Consider the following 17,364-nt stretch of genomic DNA (forward strand, 5'->3'; position numbering starts at 1 on the left):
TCACAATCTTTTTTTTTTTTTTTGCAAAGTAAAAACAAAATACAATTATCCTCTTCAAAACAACCAAATCAAGCGGCATGAATAAATACAGGCACGGCCAAAACGGAAGGAGAGAGTAAGTTTTGACGGACTCTGTTTAAAAATCTACCAAAAATCAAGTAATTATCCAATCAATGCGAAATTTTCACCGATTATTAAGTGAAGAACGAACTTTATAATGGTGTACCACTTTTTATAATCGAGATATATATTGGACCTACAACCCCTTCTTTATTTGTGGTTACAAATATGCGTAAAATAATCAGCCGAAACTGAACACAATATATTGTATTGTGGGGAGAGTGAAGATTGTAGATAAAACAAAACAAAAAAAAAATACTGTGCACGTATCAGATTTTTAGATTGAAAATCCGAATTTTGAATACGTTTAATTTTTCATCCTTTGTGTTTTTTGAAGCGTTAAATTCATTGAATATATTAATAATTCTCATTCTTTCAGGTTAGCAAATATAATATATATATATATATATATATATATATATAAAATTCATTATTTTGACGAAAAAACTTTAAAATCTTTGAAAAATTAATTAATAGTTTTCTTTTTAGTGAGCCTCATATTGCTAATAGCCTCATATTGCTAATATACCATTAAATAGGAAAGAATGGATACAAAAAAAAATCGATAAATAATTGCGTATTTTGCTAAAAATGCGATAATTTCTCTCTGCAATTTGTTGTTACATGGTACTTCGTCACTTATAGTAGACCATAAAGTCTACAAATAGTTGTTCGTATTTACAGTTATCTCCCCCTTTTCCTTCTTGCTGTAACTTGCGCTTGACTTAGTTTAAAGTGTGTGGGACTTTTGTATCTAGCACACAAGTTCGTCCAGAAACATTTGGTACTGATGGCAAGACAAGGTCAAGACAACCAAGCGTGATATTAGATGCAGTTGTCTCCAACTCATATGGCGCCTAGCATTCCCAAAATGGTCACCCATCTTGTACTGGCCAGCCTCATCGTTGCTTAACTTCGGGGTTATGTAGGCAACAAATAGGTATTGCTTATGAAAAAAGAATGAAATCTTTATAAAGTTGATGCTTCACATAATCGTCAAAATAAACGTTAAAAATACATGAAAATTTACAGGACTAAATAACTTCATTTATTCATGTAAATGCTACTAGTATCTTCGAAACTATCATTAAATTTTAGATTTTTCAATTTCGCCACGTGAAATCTAGATGAGATTAAAAAAATGGAATTATTTGAAATTCAGGTACTTATAATTTTTTTGCATATTTTTTATAGCAAATCATCCTACATCTTATTTAGACAAAAAAAAAAAAAAATTAACTGACTGTACTGATATGCAGAAATTTAAATGTAATGCAAACCAACATCTGGTAGTCCCTTACACCCAAGAAGCGATATGCCTTGTTAGGGATGAACTTGAGTAAAAAAAAAAAAAAAAAAAAAATCTTGCAGTCCTTGGAAAGAAGCTACTGAAATAGGAAGCTTTATTACAATGACGTGTTAAAACAATGAATTGATGAAGACTACAAGACCAACGAGTTAAACAAGCTCGAACAAAGGAAGCAGGGAATAGATCAGACAATTCTGAGGAACATATGCTATAGTAGTATTTGTAGAAAAAACTGAGGCTAGCAACATCACTAAGAATTCTTAAGATAACGTTTAATATTATATCTATTGTAACCTTTTAAGGCGAATGTTCTCAACCCGGGTCCACATGGATCCCCATGGTTCATGTAACTTTATGATGGTTTCAGCTTTCTTTAAAAATAAACTGTCGATATAAGTCCTTTTGTTTTCTTTTTATTATAGAAAAATAGAATAAGGCATGAGGGTCCACCAAAATGAATTAAGGGGCGGGGGAAATGATGCCAGGGTAAAGAAGGTTAAGAACCACTGGAAAGGGTTATAAATGTGGTGCCGAGCTGTTTTGTTTGGGAACTTAATTTTACCTGTCGTGGGACGGATATTCTTCTAATTAGTAGATGATGCCCTCTTTTCTTCTCTGCAACTCCTTTCCCATAGAAGAGATGTCGCGAGCCTGTCTCTGCTGTATTGTTATTTTCATAATGTGTTCGTCTGAGCTCCAATCTTTAAAAACATAAAACACTAGTCTTCCTACAACCCCTATCAACAATTCTCCCCTCTCTCTCTGTGCCTAAATTTAAATGCAAAGTCCATAAACAAAGCTCCTTTCCTAGAACTGCCTGCTTGTGGAACTCTATTCCGCTGGTCTGCTTTCCAGCTGATTACAATGTGGTCACCTTCAAGTCTAATGTAAACAAGTTCATGTTGAACCGCCCTTTAAATAATCCATTTCGACCAGATTTCCGCCACTAACTATTAATACACTTTTGTCTCAGTGACTATTGTACACTCATTAATCCATATCCTCGATCGAGTCCATGTAAAACAAGAATAATACAGAGTGTCTCAAAAGAAGCTGACGGATTTTAAATTTAATTTACTTCCTTAATATTTAAGTTATGCTTACCAATTTTCATATGTAGGTAGATGAGCCTCTCCGTGATTCTTTGAGATGTAGTAACATATCATAGTCTACTTATTCTAATTTAATTTACACAACTTAATCTAGGGTATGTTTTTCACAAGGTCTAATTTTAGTTATGAAAAATGATATTCAAATGTCCACCATTTTCATTTTCATACTCTTGTGCTCTCTGCAGGGCATTGTCCATTGTCATTGGCTGAAGCTCTTGCACCAATTGAATTTTATATGTGAATTTGCCCTCTTCATGAAGCATTCTGTGAAGAGATGATCGATAGACCCCAATTTGACTTGATCTCCTTCTTACTGATGTGGATGGATCCTCGGTCACACTCTCTGCTAATCTCTGACGATTCTCATCACTTCTTGACGTACGGTGTCTACCAGATTTAGGGAGGTCACATACAGACCCTTGCTCATGAAATCGAGCCACCATAGCTTTTATTGCATTGGGAGTAGGGGAATTTCTTGTGTTAAAGTTTCGTGGAAATTCTCTTTGAGTTTCTGATATTGAGTCATTCAACCGAATATACAACTCTATGATAAATATCCGCTCCTCGGTAGTGTAACGGCTCCTAATGACATTGGAAGGGTTACTCGAGATGATCTGAAAAAATAAAATAAAAATATAAAAAATTAAGAAAGTTATGGATTTTTTTTTTTTTTTTTTTTTTTTAACCATCAGCTTCTTTTGGGACACCCTGTATTAACCAAGAAATTTTGATAAGCGTTACTTAATGCCGCACATGATGGATACTCTTTGATTTCGACGCATGAGATCCACCAACAATGCGTTAAAAATAACTTTTTGGTGCTTCTACATTATTGGCACGAGATTTTGTAGTCGATGAATAGTTTTCAGATTAAAAAAAAACAAAAAAACAATGGTTTTTACTGTTTGTTTTTTTGGGGGGGTTGTCAATTCTAATAAGTTACAATGCCAGCTTCAAAATTATGCAGTCAAAATTACGTGAATACTACTGAATTATTTAAAAAAAAACAAAAAAACTTTAATCGTGTTAGCAGGTGAAAAATTGCCGCCATCTTTGTTTAATTCGAATGGAAAATTACCTCCCTGTTGAACTCTCCTGTGTTTTACGATCGTTTTCATCAAATTTTATTTTGTTTTTATTTAATAAAAACAATTCTACCTTATCGATTTTCGTAATTTTTGGATATAATCATCTTTAAAACACGAGGAATGTGTAGATACTATTGTCTTCATATGAAATTCAGTTTTAAGATTTCCGAAAATCTAGTCTCAATTCTGTAGAAACGCCCCACTCCTTTTTTCTTATATAACACGCAATCTATAATTATAAAAGCGAAAATGTATGTTTGTATGTGTGTTCGCTTTTTCTGTGTGTCTACAAAAGGCTTCTTTCAGAGAAGCGGTCGGTCGGTTCACAACTTTTTAAAACTTTTTATATCACATATAAATCGTAATATCTCACAGTTAACAACGAAGCTCGCCTGTCTATTCAATTTGCTCGATTTCGGGAAGATAAATATTCAACATGTGTCGCTCGCCGCATGTGGGTTAGTCTTTTTTCTATAACATCTTGGGGGGGGGCATTCAACAGTAAATGAATACTATCCCGCAGTCAAAACTTGACCTCATTAACTCATTAAAACGGGCACCTGCTAAATCCAAGTAATTAAATAAATTCAAACGTGTTTCCGTTAGCATCTCGCGGTGGGCAATGGTTAACGTCGCACGTTGTTTTTTTTTTTTTTTTTCACACTTTAATTTACAACTTTGCCTCAAGGGTTCGGGTTCGATCCTCATACTTACTTTTTTTACCCCCCCCCACACACACACCTCCAAACACCCGGGCAACGCCGGGTACCCCTCGCTAGTAAATATATAAAATTAATAATGATCGTTTGTTCCTTATTTTTCACAGTCAATTCGAACCAAATATTAAAGTATAAATACCTCCCGAACTGTGTTAGGCTGGGACTGCTAATTACTTTTCGAACACTAAAACAGTAAGTGTATGAAGTCTCGACCCAGTGTGTGTGTGTATGAAAAGTTCTTATCAAATCGTTAATCAAAAAACTAAATAAAGTTTTCACTTTTGTGAAACTGAAGATTGAAATGCATTTCACATCTGATAAACTCGTTTGGCTCCGTTGAAAGATTTTCTTCACAAGTTCGTAAACACTCCGCAGAATTTCTTCTGGTATCAGAATGGGCGTTTTATTCTAAACCCAATTAAGAGGTTGCATAATCAAAGCCAAAAAAAAAAAAAAGAAAAAAAAAAGTCTTACATAGTATAATATTAAAGCTAAACTATTTAGGTGCTTCTGCATTTATCGACCTGCGATTTCCACGAAGTTGGTTCGGGCTCGCTCGGCAGCTGACGCAAATAACCGGAAAAGGTTGACCGGGCGTTCCTCAATTTTTAACGAACGCGCTGTCTGTTTTTAGCTCATACGAATCTATGAAGGCTACTTTTTTTTTTTTTTTTTTTTTTTTTTTTTGTAAATTGGAAGAAATAAAATAAAAAAAATTTTTTTTTAAATTAATCGCGCAGGTTTTAGGTTAGATACGTGTTAGTAATTTTATTTATGTTATTCCCATGCTTTTCCTGTTCATCATAATTTTCTCATAGCAGTTAAACGGGGTTGTTTTACTGTACACATATTCGAAAAAGTTTTCACAAAAAAAATATAGAACAAATAAATGTTACCAAAGGCAAGATAAGTTACTTTTTTACTTAACTGGATATGTTTTTAGTGTTTATATTTAATGTAACATGTTTATTCAGCTCGAAAAACATAGTGTTTACTTACCGATGTATTGGAAATTTTAAAATGGCTGACGACTCTTTCTCTCAGTCGGTAAGTTTGGGAAAATGAGTTATCAAAATACTGTTAAAACCCCGCCAAATATGTCGGCCTATGTCACGGTAACATATATTTAGCGAGTTTCTAACATCATTTTATCTGCTTTTTTTTTTATTTATTTATAACTCATTTTCCCAAGCTTATCGCCTCAAAGAGAGAGTCGGCCGCCATTTTTAAATTTTCCAATACATCGGTAAACACTGTTTTTTCGAGCTGAATAAACATGTTACATTAAATATAAACACTAAAAACATATCCAGTTAGGTAGAAAAGTAACTTATCTTGCCTTTGATAACATTTATTTGTTTGTTTTTTGACAACTTTTTCGAATCTGTGTACAGTAAAACAACCCCAGTTTAACGTTTCGCGATTGGCCACTTCCGGTTATTCTCATCTGCGGCCGAGTACACCCGAGAAACTTCGTGGAAACCGCGGGTCGGTAACAGCAGTACCAATAACATAGAAATTTGAAGCTAATTTTTGAAAAGGAAACAAGTGTTATCCTTAATCTCTTCTGTAAAATAAATGTCGATGATTGACCTAATTATAAAACAAAAATACAGATAAATCTTTATGACGTACGTACGCTTTACTGAACGAAAATATATTCCAAGAATTACGTAAATTGTCAAGTAGTTGTTTTTTTTTTGTTTTTTTTTTTGTTTTTTTTTCAACCAGAAAAATTAAATAAGCGAAAGTTTGTTTTGATCCGCTATGTTGTTTTAAATAAACAACTCAATTCGAACTACTGAGATCCAAATCAGTCTTACAATGGATACAATTTACTATTTAAATCGCTAAAAATCGTAAATATATTTAAAGTGTAAAGATGATTAATCGGGATCAGGAATCGGAGAAATCAGAACTTTTTGGGGTATCTGAATCGGTATTAAAAGCGGAAAAAATTTGTCGATTTTTCGATTCTTTTCATTATCTTCTTTTAGATTTTGTTTAAAACAAAATCTTTAACTATTGGTAGTAATGTTAAAATAGTAAATATTGATTGATTTTTAAACTAGCAGTAAAACCAAAAACTATAGATTACCCCCCCCCCTACACACAAGCGTGTTTTTATTTTTGAGAAATATGTGCACATTAAACATGTTTTACGCTAATCGGAGGGGGGCAACTCTATAGTTAAATATAGAGATTTTTAAAATATCTGAATCAGGAATTTTGTACAGTCGGTAATTGAATTAAAATGAGGAAAAATATTGGACTCGCCCCGATCATTAATATATGCTAGCAAAAGTACCCTTCGTTGACTGGGTTCAAAAACAGCCTACAGAAAATGGACTCGGATTTATGAAAGTATGATAGGTTATGAAAAGGAAGGGTTGTAAAGAGATAGCCGAATTTGGGGGTATCAAACCAAAGCAAAATATGATGAAAGTAAAAATAAAATAGATAAACCCCATAATTTATTATACCATACATGTTCACACTGAAACACTTATCACAATATTCTGTGGATCTATATTAAAAAACCTTGTTAAACTTTGTGACATATTTCCATTCTATGGAGGTCATGCGCGAACGAACACCCCATAATTTTATTATACCATATTTCTTCAAACTGAAACATAATTATAAAAGTATACTTACGCAGATAGATATGAAAAGTCTTTATTAAAGTTTGTGCCTATTTCCATTCTATGGAGGCAAGGCGCGAATCGAGACCCCACAATTTTATTATACCATCCCTATTTAAGTTAAAACATACCTATCAAGGTATTATTATGTGCATCTATATCAAAAACACTTGTTAACGTTTTTTTTTTTTTTTCATTTTTAAATTTTTTATTTCCATACTTTGTAGACCAGGCGCAAACGCAGACCCCACAATTGTAATGAACCACCGTTCTGCCAGATCAAACATGGCCATTCCTGTATCTCGATACATCTTCTATCATTATATGTGATTAGTTTTCTGTAATAGTCAACCATATAGGAGCCTATTCGTGACCAGACACACGCACAGACGTTCAGCTTATATATATATATATATATATATATATATAATCATTCACCAACCGTACTGATATGCAGAAGTTCAAGTGTAACGTGAGCAGGCATCTTGCTGCTCAACTCCCTATATAGTAGCCCCATCCCCTGCATCAAAGTGGCAATGTGCTTTGTTTGCGGTGAAAATGTATAAAATAAATAAATAAAATTTTTCAGACTGGTTATTTGTTTCCCACGAAACAAAATGTGACACAAGGTCAGTTTAATGTGGGAGATAACTAGCTCCCCTCAAATGGGACATTCTGCAAAAATAAAATTGCCTTAGTATAGAAGGGTTTCCCCCTCCATTGACTAAGGACAATTAGAGTGCAGCACTGCAGCATCTGTACAGACGCCACACTTCAGCCACTAGTCCAGTACGAAGACTGGAGTCAAACTGAATCACTATTTATTAAACTGTTTATGAGGAAGATGATTGCGATAATGCGATACAGGTAAGGGATGACCAAGTCATCTTGTAATGATCAGACATTAACTAGTAAAAAAAAAATAAATCCCTCGAATTTAATTTGTTGATCACCCAGAACGATTACCTCAGTCAGTCAAAGCATGGCCAGAAGACGCCAATACGGCTCATCCCTTGCTTAGACTGATTGTTGAGAATGTATCCTCAACTGGTAGTTCTATATCGAGACAGGATGCGCTTTGATATGTTTCTGTGGAATGAACTGGGTTCGAACTTAGCACACCCAGGTTGTCAGCCGACATCGTTATCTATTGAGCCACCATAGCATCTTTCAATTTTCTGCCTTTCTTCTTCACTCCCTTTTTTTTTTTTTTTTTTTTTTTTTTTTTTGCTCCATAGCTTCTAATTTTTTCTGACCATCTCTCTTTAACAATCGCTTCTTCTCAAAGAACACTTTTTTTTTTTTTTTTCAATTTTATTTTGTTCCAGTTGGGGATGGGTATCCTGCCGGATGCCAGACATTTGCCCACTATTTCATGCATTCCAACAGAGAGGTCTTTTTAAGGTTCTAAGTGCCCATTTAAGTGCAATTTTTTTTTTTTTTGTATTTCTATTACATTTTGTTCACCGGGTATATTTGCCAGGCAGTTTTTTAAATTCTTTATCATGGGTCCGATTGCTACTATAATTACTGGAACGATGGAGATCTTCCTAAGATTCTAATTTCTTTTGTTTTGTCGTACATTAAACGTTGATATTTTGTTCTTTTCCCCTCCCATCTCTGTTTAACCCAGCATCACTGGACACACTAACTTCTTTCTCCTTGTTTCGTATCACTGAGAGGTTTAATAGTTCCGTATTTACCTCCCCTTTATATATTTAAAAAAAAAAAAAAAAAAAAAAGACGCCCACAGAATAAAGGAATAAAGTCAGTTGGCTGTCGATGAACATTATATCTCTCAAGCTATTACGGCGAGAATTTTAAGTTGGTCATTTATCAGATAACATCACTAAATACTTTGCTTACAATGGGGGGGAAACAATTTGTTAAAAAGTAGTTCTCCGGGTGCGCCTGAAACTTAACACATGCCGTCGAAATCTAATTGTTTTTCGCTATTTTTGTTTTCCTTCTTTTGACCTAAAAATTGCAACTAATTCCACACCCTCCTCCACCCGCTCCTGTCTTAAATGGATTACCTTCTCTTTACTTGAAAGTTAGTTACGCGGAGGTGGGGGGGGGAGTAAGGTATATTCCATTTAAACTGATAATGCCATTTTTTTTTTTTTTTTTTTTATAATTTGCTTATCTTTTTATTTTTGCTGGAGATGGCGCATCTTACCTGATGCCACCAGATATTCACCTGCTATTTCAGAGACTCCAACCGAAAGATCTTTTAAAAATTCTGACCTTCTCTGAAATCACAACTGTTTGTATCTCTCTTGTAACTCGCTTGCACTTGATTCACAGAGTATATTCGACAGGTTGTTCTTGACATTCTTTTTCATAAACCTATGATTACTGGAATTATGAAGATCTTAAGATTTCAATTTGGCTTTACCTTATGTCTTACAAAAAAAAAAAAAAATTCTTTTCCTTTTTTTTTTACTTTCCCTCTCTGCCCTGATCTAAGCGAGTCTGTCAACCTATTCCAAAAATCCCAAATCCCAATCATGAAAGGTTTCCAGAAAAAAAAAATACTCAATCAAACCCAGATTTCCAACTTCCAACGTAGACCCCCACTACCATGTCTCCTCCTCCAATATCAGGTCTCTATGTTTCAACCTTCCAGAGATTCAAACCCTATTACAGGCGACTAAACCTGACCTATTATTCCTAAGCGAAGCCGGCATTGGACCGACTACTTCCCTAGATGAGTTTGTAATTAAAGGATACTCTAACTTAACCTCTAAATCCGACCCCTAAGATCACCATCATCTGTTGTATCAGTTAAGATAAAAATGAAATGTAATAGGTCCTCAGGCGTACCTCTTCATCATACAGTATATCGATACTCAATGGCTGACTGGGATAGCTTCCATACATTTATATCGGATCTCCATCTTCCTTCCATGTTTAAAAAGGGTGTATCCTCTATAGTATCAGACCTGACAGAATGGTTAATTGTAGGTATAAACCGTTTCATACCCTCAAAAAAGTTCCAGCAAAAACCTAACAGCCAGTCATGGTTTTCTCCAGAATGTGCTACTGCCATTGCACACAGAAATCACTTTTTCCATTGCTTCCAATGCAATAGATCTTCTGAGACTAACGCCGCCTTCAGGTCTGCCAGTAACCACTGTAAAAAAGTAATAAAGACTGCGAGAGAGTTGTATGCTCAGTCCGTCAAGACCAATGTAGCTGAACAGCGGCTAGGGCCCCATCAGTTGTGGCAAATAGCTAACAGAATCCTGAACAGAAGTGCATGCTCTATTCCAAATATCATCAATGGACCCGAGGTAATCTTGTCAGCCTCAGACAAAGACAAAATCTTTGCCAAGATCTTTGCAGCTAATTCTACCCTTTATGACCAAGGCCGCCAACCCCCAGTATTTCCTTGTGTATCTGGAAACATGCTATGCGACATACAAATATCTGTACGTTTTGTTGCCAAGTTAATCAAAAACTTTGATTCCAATAAAGTAACTGGCTCTGACGGGATTTCAATTATAGTGCTCAAAAAACTTCAACCAGAACTAGCGCCCATACTTAGAAAGTTATTTAAGCGTTGTCTTAAGGAGAAATGCTTCCCAACACCTTGGAAAATATCATCAGTATGCCCTGTATTTAAGAACTCGGGTGATAGATCATCTACCTCTCAGTACAGACCAATAAGTCTCCTGTGCATCATGAGTAAGCTGCTGGAATATCTGTTAAATAGAGAAGTAGTCAACCATCTCAGCAAAAATAACCTTCTTAGAGACGTGCAATATGGTTTCTGTTCTGCTAGATATACCGCAGATGTTGTGCTTACAGGTATCTCATAGGATTAGCGAATCTCTCGATGGAAGATTTCTCTCTAGGACAATCACTCTTGACATATCAAAGGCCTTTGATATGGTATAGTATAATGGACTACTCCACAAGATCTCCAGCTACGGTATAGTTGGAAATGTTTTCTCAATTAAATCATTTCTCTCTGATAGGTTCATAATAGTATTTGATGGGCAGAAATCGGAAGCTCTCAGTATTAATGCTGGAGTCGCTCAGTGGTTCATCCTGAGTCCAATTCTGTTTCTGATCTATGTAAATGATCTTCTAAATCACATCTGTACATCATTCGTAGACATTTATGCTGACGACACTGAAATCTATGTTGGCACATCAAAGATTGTAAATGATAAAGTTCTCTCTGATTCTCTCTCCTCTGATCTTGAGCATGTGGTACAATCGGGTGTTTGGAGGTGTGTGTTGAGAGAAAGAAAAAAGTGGTAGTAGGCAGACAAACTCGAACCCGTGCTGTGAAGACGGAAAAAAAGTGAAAGAAAATCTGACATCTAAGCCGATGTCTCCATGATGTGACTGGAAGTCAAAAGTGTTGAAATAAACTGAAGTCCATCAAAACAATGACCATGATTTGCCAAAATGTCAGCAAAAAAATTGATCCCCTTCTTGTATAAAACGGCCGAGTTTAGGATGAAGGAATTAATGTTTTGGGCTAATTTTTCGATATTTGTCGTTCAAGACAGCTTCAAAATGATAATTTTTTCTTTTCTCAACACATACCTCCAAACACGTGGGCAACGCCTGGTTTCATTATTGTTAATTTGTATTTACTACAAAATGGCATTTGACAGGATTTTTTTTTTTTTTTTTTTTAAACTTAAATCCTACATTAGTAATTGACTTCTTAATGAATAGTACACAAGGTGGCAATTTTTCTAATTTCCAACATTAAACATAATTTGACAACTAAAATAAATTTGGTAACCTTATGTTTTGCAAATGTCTGAACCCACATTTAAAATATTAAAAAAAGTTTCCTTCAGTCTTGACAGAGTATAAGGGTTCCTGTGCATGGAATTTTTGTGACAAGAGTCAAGCAATCTCCAACCACACCTCTCCTGAGTCAGCATTTTTAAACATCTGTAGCAAGTGGAGGTTCGGGACGGCTGTAAACAATGCCGAGATAAGCGGAGAGCACATACAATACCAAGAATTCCCAAATGATCACCCATTTGCCATTTGGTACTAGCCAGGCTCAACGTTGCTTAACTTCAGTGATCTGACGGGAACCAGTGTTTCAATGTGATTATGCTGTAAAATATTTAGATATAACGAAAATAAAGTTTAGGTTTGGTATATCCCTTCATAATGCAACTTACTAATTGCCATAGAATTAAATCTGAGACATGCTTCTTACTTTAAGTGCAAAAATCGTGCTACGGAATGCACAATCTATCGTATTTTGCGTACAATCATGGATGACTAAAAGGGGTTAAAGTCAGCTAACGTCTTCCCTAAATTTCTGCGGGTTGCTATTGGAAGCGGTGACAAAGCAGATAGGTTCTTTTGATTTTTTTTTTTCTTTTTTTCTGACGCCTATGTCTCTCCAATATATTATTGAAAACACTTTTCAATCTTTTTTTAAATTTTTATTTTTATATTTCCCTAAACATATATTACTTACTAGCGGGGGTACCCGGCGTTGCCCGAGTGTTTGTTTCCGGGACGGGGGGGGGGTTTAAAAAATGTTATGGTAGGTAAGTAGGAAGGATCAAACCCGGAGTCATGAGTAAAAGTAGGAAAATAAAGTGTGAAAAAAAACAAACAAAAAAAACATCTGCAACGTTAACAGTTCGGCCACCAACAAAAATCCATTCCAGTTGTTTAGGAAAAAAAAAAAAAAAAAAAAAAAAACGACTACGGTAGGTCGGCGCGAACGTGAAAATATAATGTGAATTGTCCAGCACGCTAACCACTACGCCACAGAGCACTGCAGCTTAGTTTAGTGATTTTAAATAACTTGACATGAAAGAACTACGAAGCCAAACCGGTGTTCTCTTCTCAACTGTTCCTTGTGAACGATCCCCAAACGGTGTTAAGTGGTGGCAGGGGGAGGAGGAATTTATTAGAGAGAAAATATTTTACCACTTCCATTGATCTTAACCGATTTTGGCCGTGACTTCTCAGCAGAAAAAGTATAGAAATCTAAGATTATCGAGGAATTTGAGAAATAATAAGCCTATAACACACCTCAGATATTGTTCTGCCGTTTGTGCATATTATATTTGCATGAAATATCTTGATTTTTAATCCTATTAATGTCAAAATCAGACGGGGAAAAAATGAGTTCATTTTATTTATATAGAGAGAAAAGTTCTAAACAAAATAAAGACTTAATTTCTTTAATTTCAAAAACAAAAAAACACACACACACACACACAGTGCAAATAAAGACTAATTGTGTTATTTTTGATTGCATAGTTTTTAAAAATGTCCTTTTTTATATTTTACTATTTTTGCCCGGTCATAAAATACGCTTAAATATGATATTTTAATTCGTCCAGATTGTGTATATATAAAATCGTGATTTCAAAAGTAAAGAAGTATTTGGGTGCCATCAGCTAGAATCGAAAGCAAAACTGTAGCATTCAAAATTGGTGACGTTACCACTGTACCAATGTGACACGCACATGAACTGATTAAAAAAGTAAAAATGAACGAAAATGAATGTATAAAATGTATAACGATTTTTTTCAATTTTGATCCTTTTTGACCCCTTGAAAACTCTCTTAACCAGCTAAAGACCCATAAAAGAGCGGTTCATAAAAAATCCAATCATTTGAGGCCCCTCGTGCCGCTCTGCGATTTAGTTTTGAAAGAGATAGTTTGAAAATATAGACGGACAAACAGACATAGTGAGTTTTATAAATTAGATTTCAATAAATCACTTCAAAATAAAATGCTGAATAACAAAAAAAGCGAAGGAGCTGATTTCCCTTGTCACCGTTTCCGTTAGACCCCCCCCCCGAAAATTATGGAATACATTAGCTGACAATAACCCAAATGTTTGGGAGTCAACATCTTTAATCTCAGAGTTAAGATCTTTAATATAGCCATTTTTACTTTATTTAGCGTTAATACAGAGCAGTTTTCATTTGGCCTTTTTTGGCCATGTTTCCTAAAAAAAACTTGGCTTTAATTATTTTTTTATACTTTGGCAACCCGAGTTACTCCTCTTGTTTCAATGTCCAAAACAATATGGTCGGCCCTTGCTTTTTGTGAACCACGAAATACGTGATTTTTGTAATAATAATGTAGTAATATTTAACTAATTGCAACATAATTAGATGAAATTAACATAAAAAATAAGTAGTTTTCATTGTTTTCTTTTGTTTGTTTTTTTTTTTTTTTTTTTAATGAAAACTCAATTTTTCAACTTAGTTTTCACTATTATCTATATAATACTAAAAGTCTATGGATCTTGTATGTTTGCAATCAGATTTCCGGTTTTCAACATCCGGTTGCGCATGCGTAAATAGCAACGTCTTCAATCCGTTATTCCAATTCCGGAATTTTTATATCGCTTTTAATACAAACAATTTCATTTAATTTGATCAAATAGTTATTTATATATACAAATAATACATAGATTCATAGATAATTATAATATATATTATAAAATCTATTTATCTATGAATCTATTAATAATATGAAATATTACCCTATACAATTTATGGAAAGAAAACACCTCTCACTTTCCCTCTAATAGATTTCAACACTCCTACTCCCTCTGTTTTCGTTACGTACGCGAGAAATAGTTACGTGTATGTGTGAGAGAAAGAAAAAGGGAGCGATGTAAAACTGGAAAGAGTTATCCCCCTTAACTAATGCAGACCTTTTTACTAGAGGGCGTTATTACAAAAAAATTTCTTTTTCTTCTTCCCATGTTTTTTAAAGTCGTCTGCTTACATTTCCAAACGGAAAGCTGAATCGGTAAATGCACACATTTCTATTACATTAAATAGTGTTTTCCTTTACACAATGGGTACTGAATGTTTGCTTAAATTAAATGAAAAAAGTTACATTTTATTTTCATTTTCTATTTAAAAAGCCATTATTAACATGTGGAGAGTGTTTTTTTTATTATTCTGTACTTTCAACTAACAATTTCATTTAAAAGATGATATATCAAAATTTGAATTTAACTATAATAAGGATTATGATACCTGTTCAGTGCATATTTACCTATAAGTATGACCAACCACTTATAATTCAGTAACTGTAATTTAAAAAAAAAATAACAATTATAATAAACAGAACGACTCATAGAAATCTATCTATATTCTTTTTTCATTTTAATATACTTTCATAGAAATGCTTCTGTTATGTAAAAAAAAACTATTTTCTTTATGCCACAAGTGTCACGCTCATACATGAATTCCATAGCTAATATAACGTACTGACCCAACGGGTCACGGGTGGTCTAGTAACAAATAAGAATCACATTCTCTTTCTGTGGAAAAAACATACCAGAAGCGGTTGTGACAATTACTATGATATTACGGTTTAAAGCAATCTTGGATAAACATTTAGATTGTTTGTGAATGTAAATATCTTTCACCTCTTTTCATGGCTTGTTGCACTTTGCTATTTTTTTTTTTTTTTTTTTTTGTAAAATAAATTTGATTTGATAATTTTTTCCCTTTGCTAGTTTTATAATATTGTAATTAATGTTTTTTTTGGGTTTTTTTTTAAATTTTAGTTTATCTTTCTCTTGTTCCATTGCAGGCTTGCCATTTCCATACAGTACTTTGTCGATTAATCAGCCTTTACCCTTAAATTCACATACTCTTGAAGGAAGATATCACTGGCCTCCGTCACCTCTGCCCTTTCCTCATCACAGCCCTGGGTAAGTCGATTTCTATTGAATGATCAGCAAGTAAAATTACTATTGCCTCCCTCGGAACAATAATCTCAATTTAAACATTTTGTTTTTCTATATTTTTTTCTATTTGGTTTTCATTTTCATTAAAGGACTGGAGGTTTATTGTCGTCTGATAATGTCTTTTTTTTTTTTTTTTTTTTTTTTTAGACAGTTTAAAAAAATTTTTTTAAAGACTGAAACAGTAGATTTATTGTAGCGACTAATGGTAATTTTGTTTTCCTAAATTGAATAAAATAATATCTTACTTTTTTTACTAAGCACTATCAATAAACTTGTTAAAATTCAATGGTTTTTACTTTTGGAGATTTTTAATATATATATATAATTCGATGCCTCCATTCAGTCTCAAGAGAAAATGGACACACCTATAAGGCTAGTTGAGTATGTAATTGTGAGGCAAGGATTGCGCAATCCCAACCACACCTCTCCTGAATCAGCATTGTTTGGGTCCAACGGCAAGGAGAGGCCCAAGATTGACTGGAAAGAATGCTGAAATAAGCAAAGAGCACATACAGCATCTGGAATTTCCAAATGGTCACCCATTTTAGTACTGGCCAAGTTTAAAATTACTTAACTCTGGTGATCTGATGGACACCTATGTGTCAACATAGAATGCCATCTATATATATCTATATATATAAAAGGCAAAATGTGTGTGACCATTTCGTGTATTTCTTCAAAAGGCTTTTTTCGCACACGGTTCCGATGTCGTTACGATCGCTTACAACTGTTTATATGGGTCCTAAATAATATGTACGATTTGGGAAAGTGCGTCGCATCTAAATTTATTTACATCGACTTTTACAAAATTATTGCTATTTTGGCTTCTCGCATGTTGATGAGGCCTTTTCGTATAAAAAGCGAAACTAATTCAAAGTTAACAACGAACAACGTTCTCGGCATTGCGCCGGGAAATGTCCAGAAGCAATCAGCTTTGATCATGTTGTACATCAGACAATTGTTATTCAATCTGGACAATTGGGAGCCGGTCCCCCCCCCCAACATCTGTTTGGGGAAAAAAAACAAACACAGTCAAACTTGGGTAAACAACTGCGTGACTTCTATTTGACCTTCTTAATTAGGTCAAATGGAAGCAGCAGAGTTAACTTTTATTGTGCACGCCTGTTTTTATAGTTTAATAAATAAATTCAAACCTGAGTATGTTGTATGTATGTCGCGGTGGCCTAATGGGTAACGTCTCCTGTTTTTTTTTTTTTTTTTCACACATTAATTTCCAACTCAAGGGTACAGGTTCGATTCTCATACTTACCTACCAAAACATTTTTTTTTATTTACCTCAAGACACCCGGGCATCGCCGGGTACCCTCCGCTAGTATATATATAAAAGACAAAACGGCTGCACACGTTTTTGTATGTTCAGCACAGGCTTTTTTTTTGCTAGTGTTCTCGGGGGTGTAGGGGATTACTATATCTTAGAACTTATTATATACTCCCTAGATTATGATATCTACAATTTGCAAACACGTCATATCTACATTTATTTACTTCTATAAAATTCACGCTATTCCTTCCTCGCGTGTGTTTGTTCGGCTTTTTCGTATAAAAGCAAAGGCAGCTTCTCGGCCTTTCGTGCCAGAACGTCCAGAAAGCAATCAGCTTTGATCAATCTGGGAAAACCCCTC

The 17,364-nt window shown here is 34.4% G+C and overlaps 1 protein-coding gene across 2 annotated transcripts in view; it reads left to right on the plus strand.

Annotated features, from left to right (window-relative positions):
- Window positions 1-17,364, plus strand: part of LOC145258220 (zinc finger protein GLI3-like) — a 682,857-nt gene that overhangs the window by 609,538 nt on the left and 55,955 nt on the right. For both annotated transcript variants that reach the window (XM_080116167.1, XM_080116166.1), the window contains one exon: window positions 15,565-15,685. In XM_080116167.1, the coding sequence (XP_079972293.1) occupies window positions 15,565-15,685 (121 nt within the window). The remainder of the gene's footprint in view (window positions 1-15,564; window positions 15,686-17,364) is intronic.

This window comes from Euprymna scolopes, chromosome 33, assembly GCF_053919585.1.
Source record: "Euprymna scolopes isolate OS-2025 chromosome 33, ASM5391958v1, whole genome shotgun sequence".
Classification (NCBI taxonomy): Eukaryota; Metazoa; Mollusca; class Cephalopoda; order Sepiida; family Sepiolidae; genus Euprymna; species Euprymna scolopes.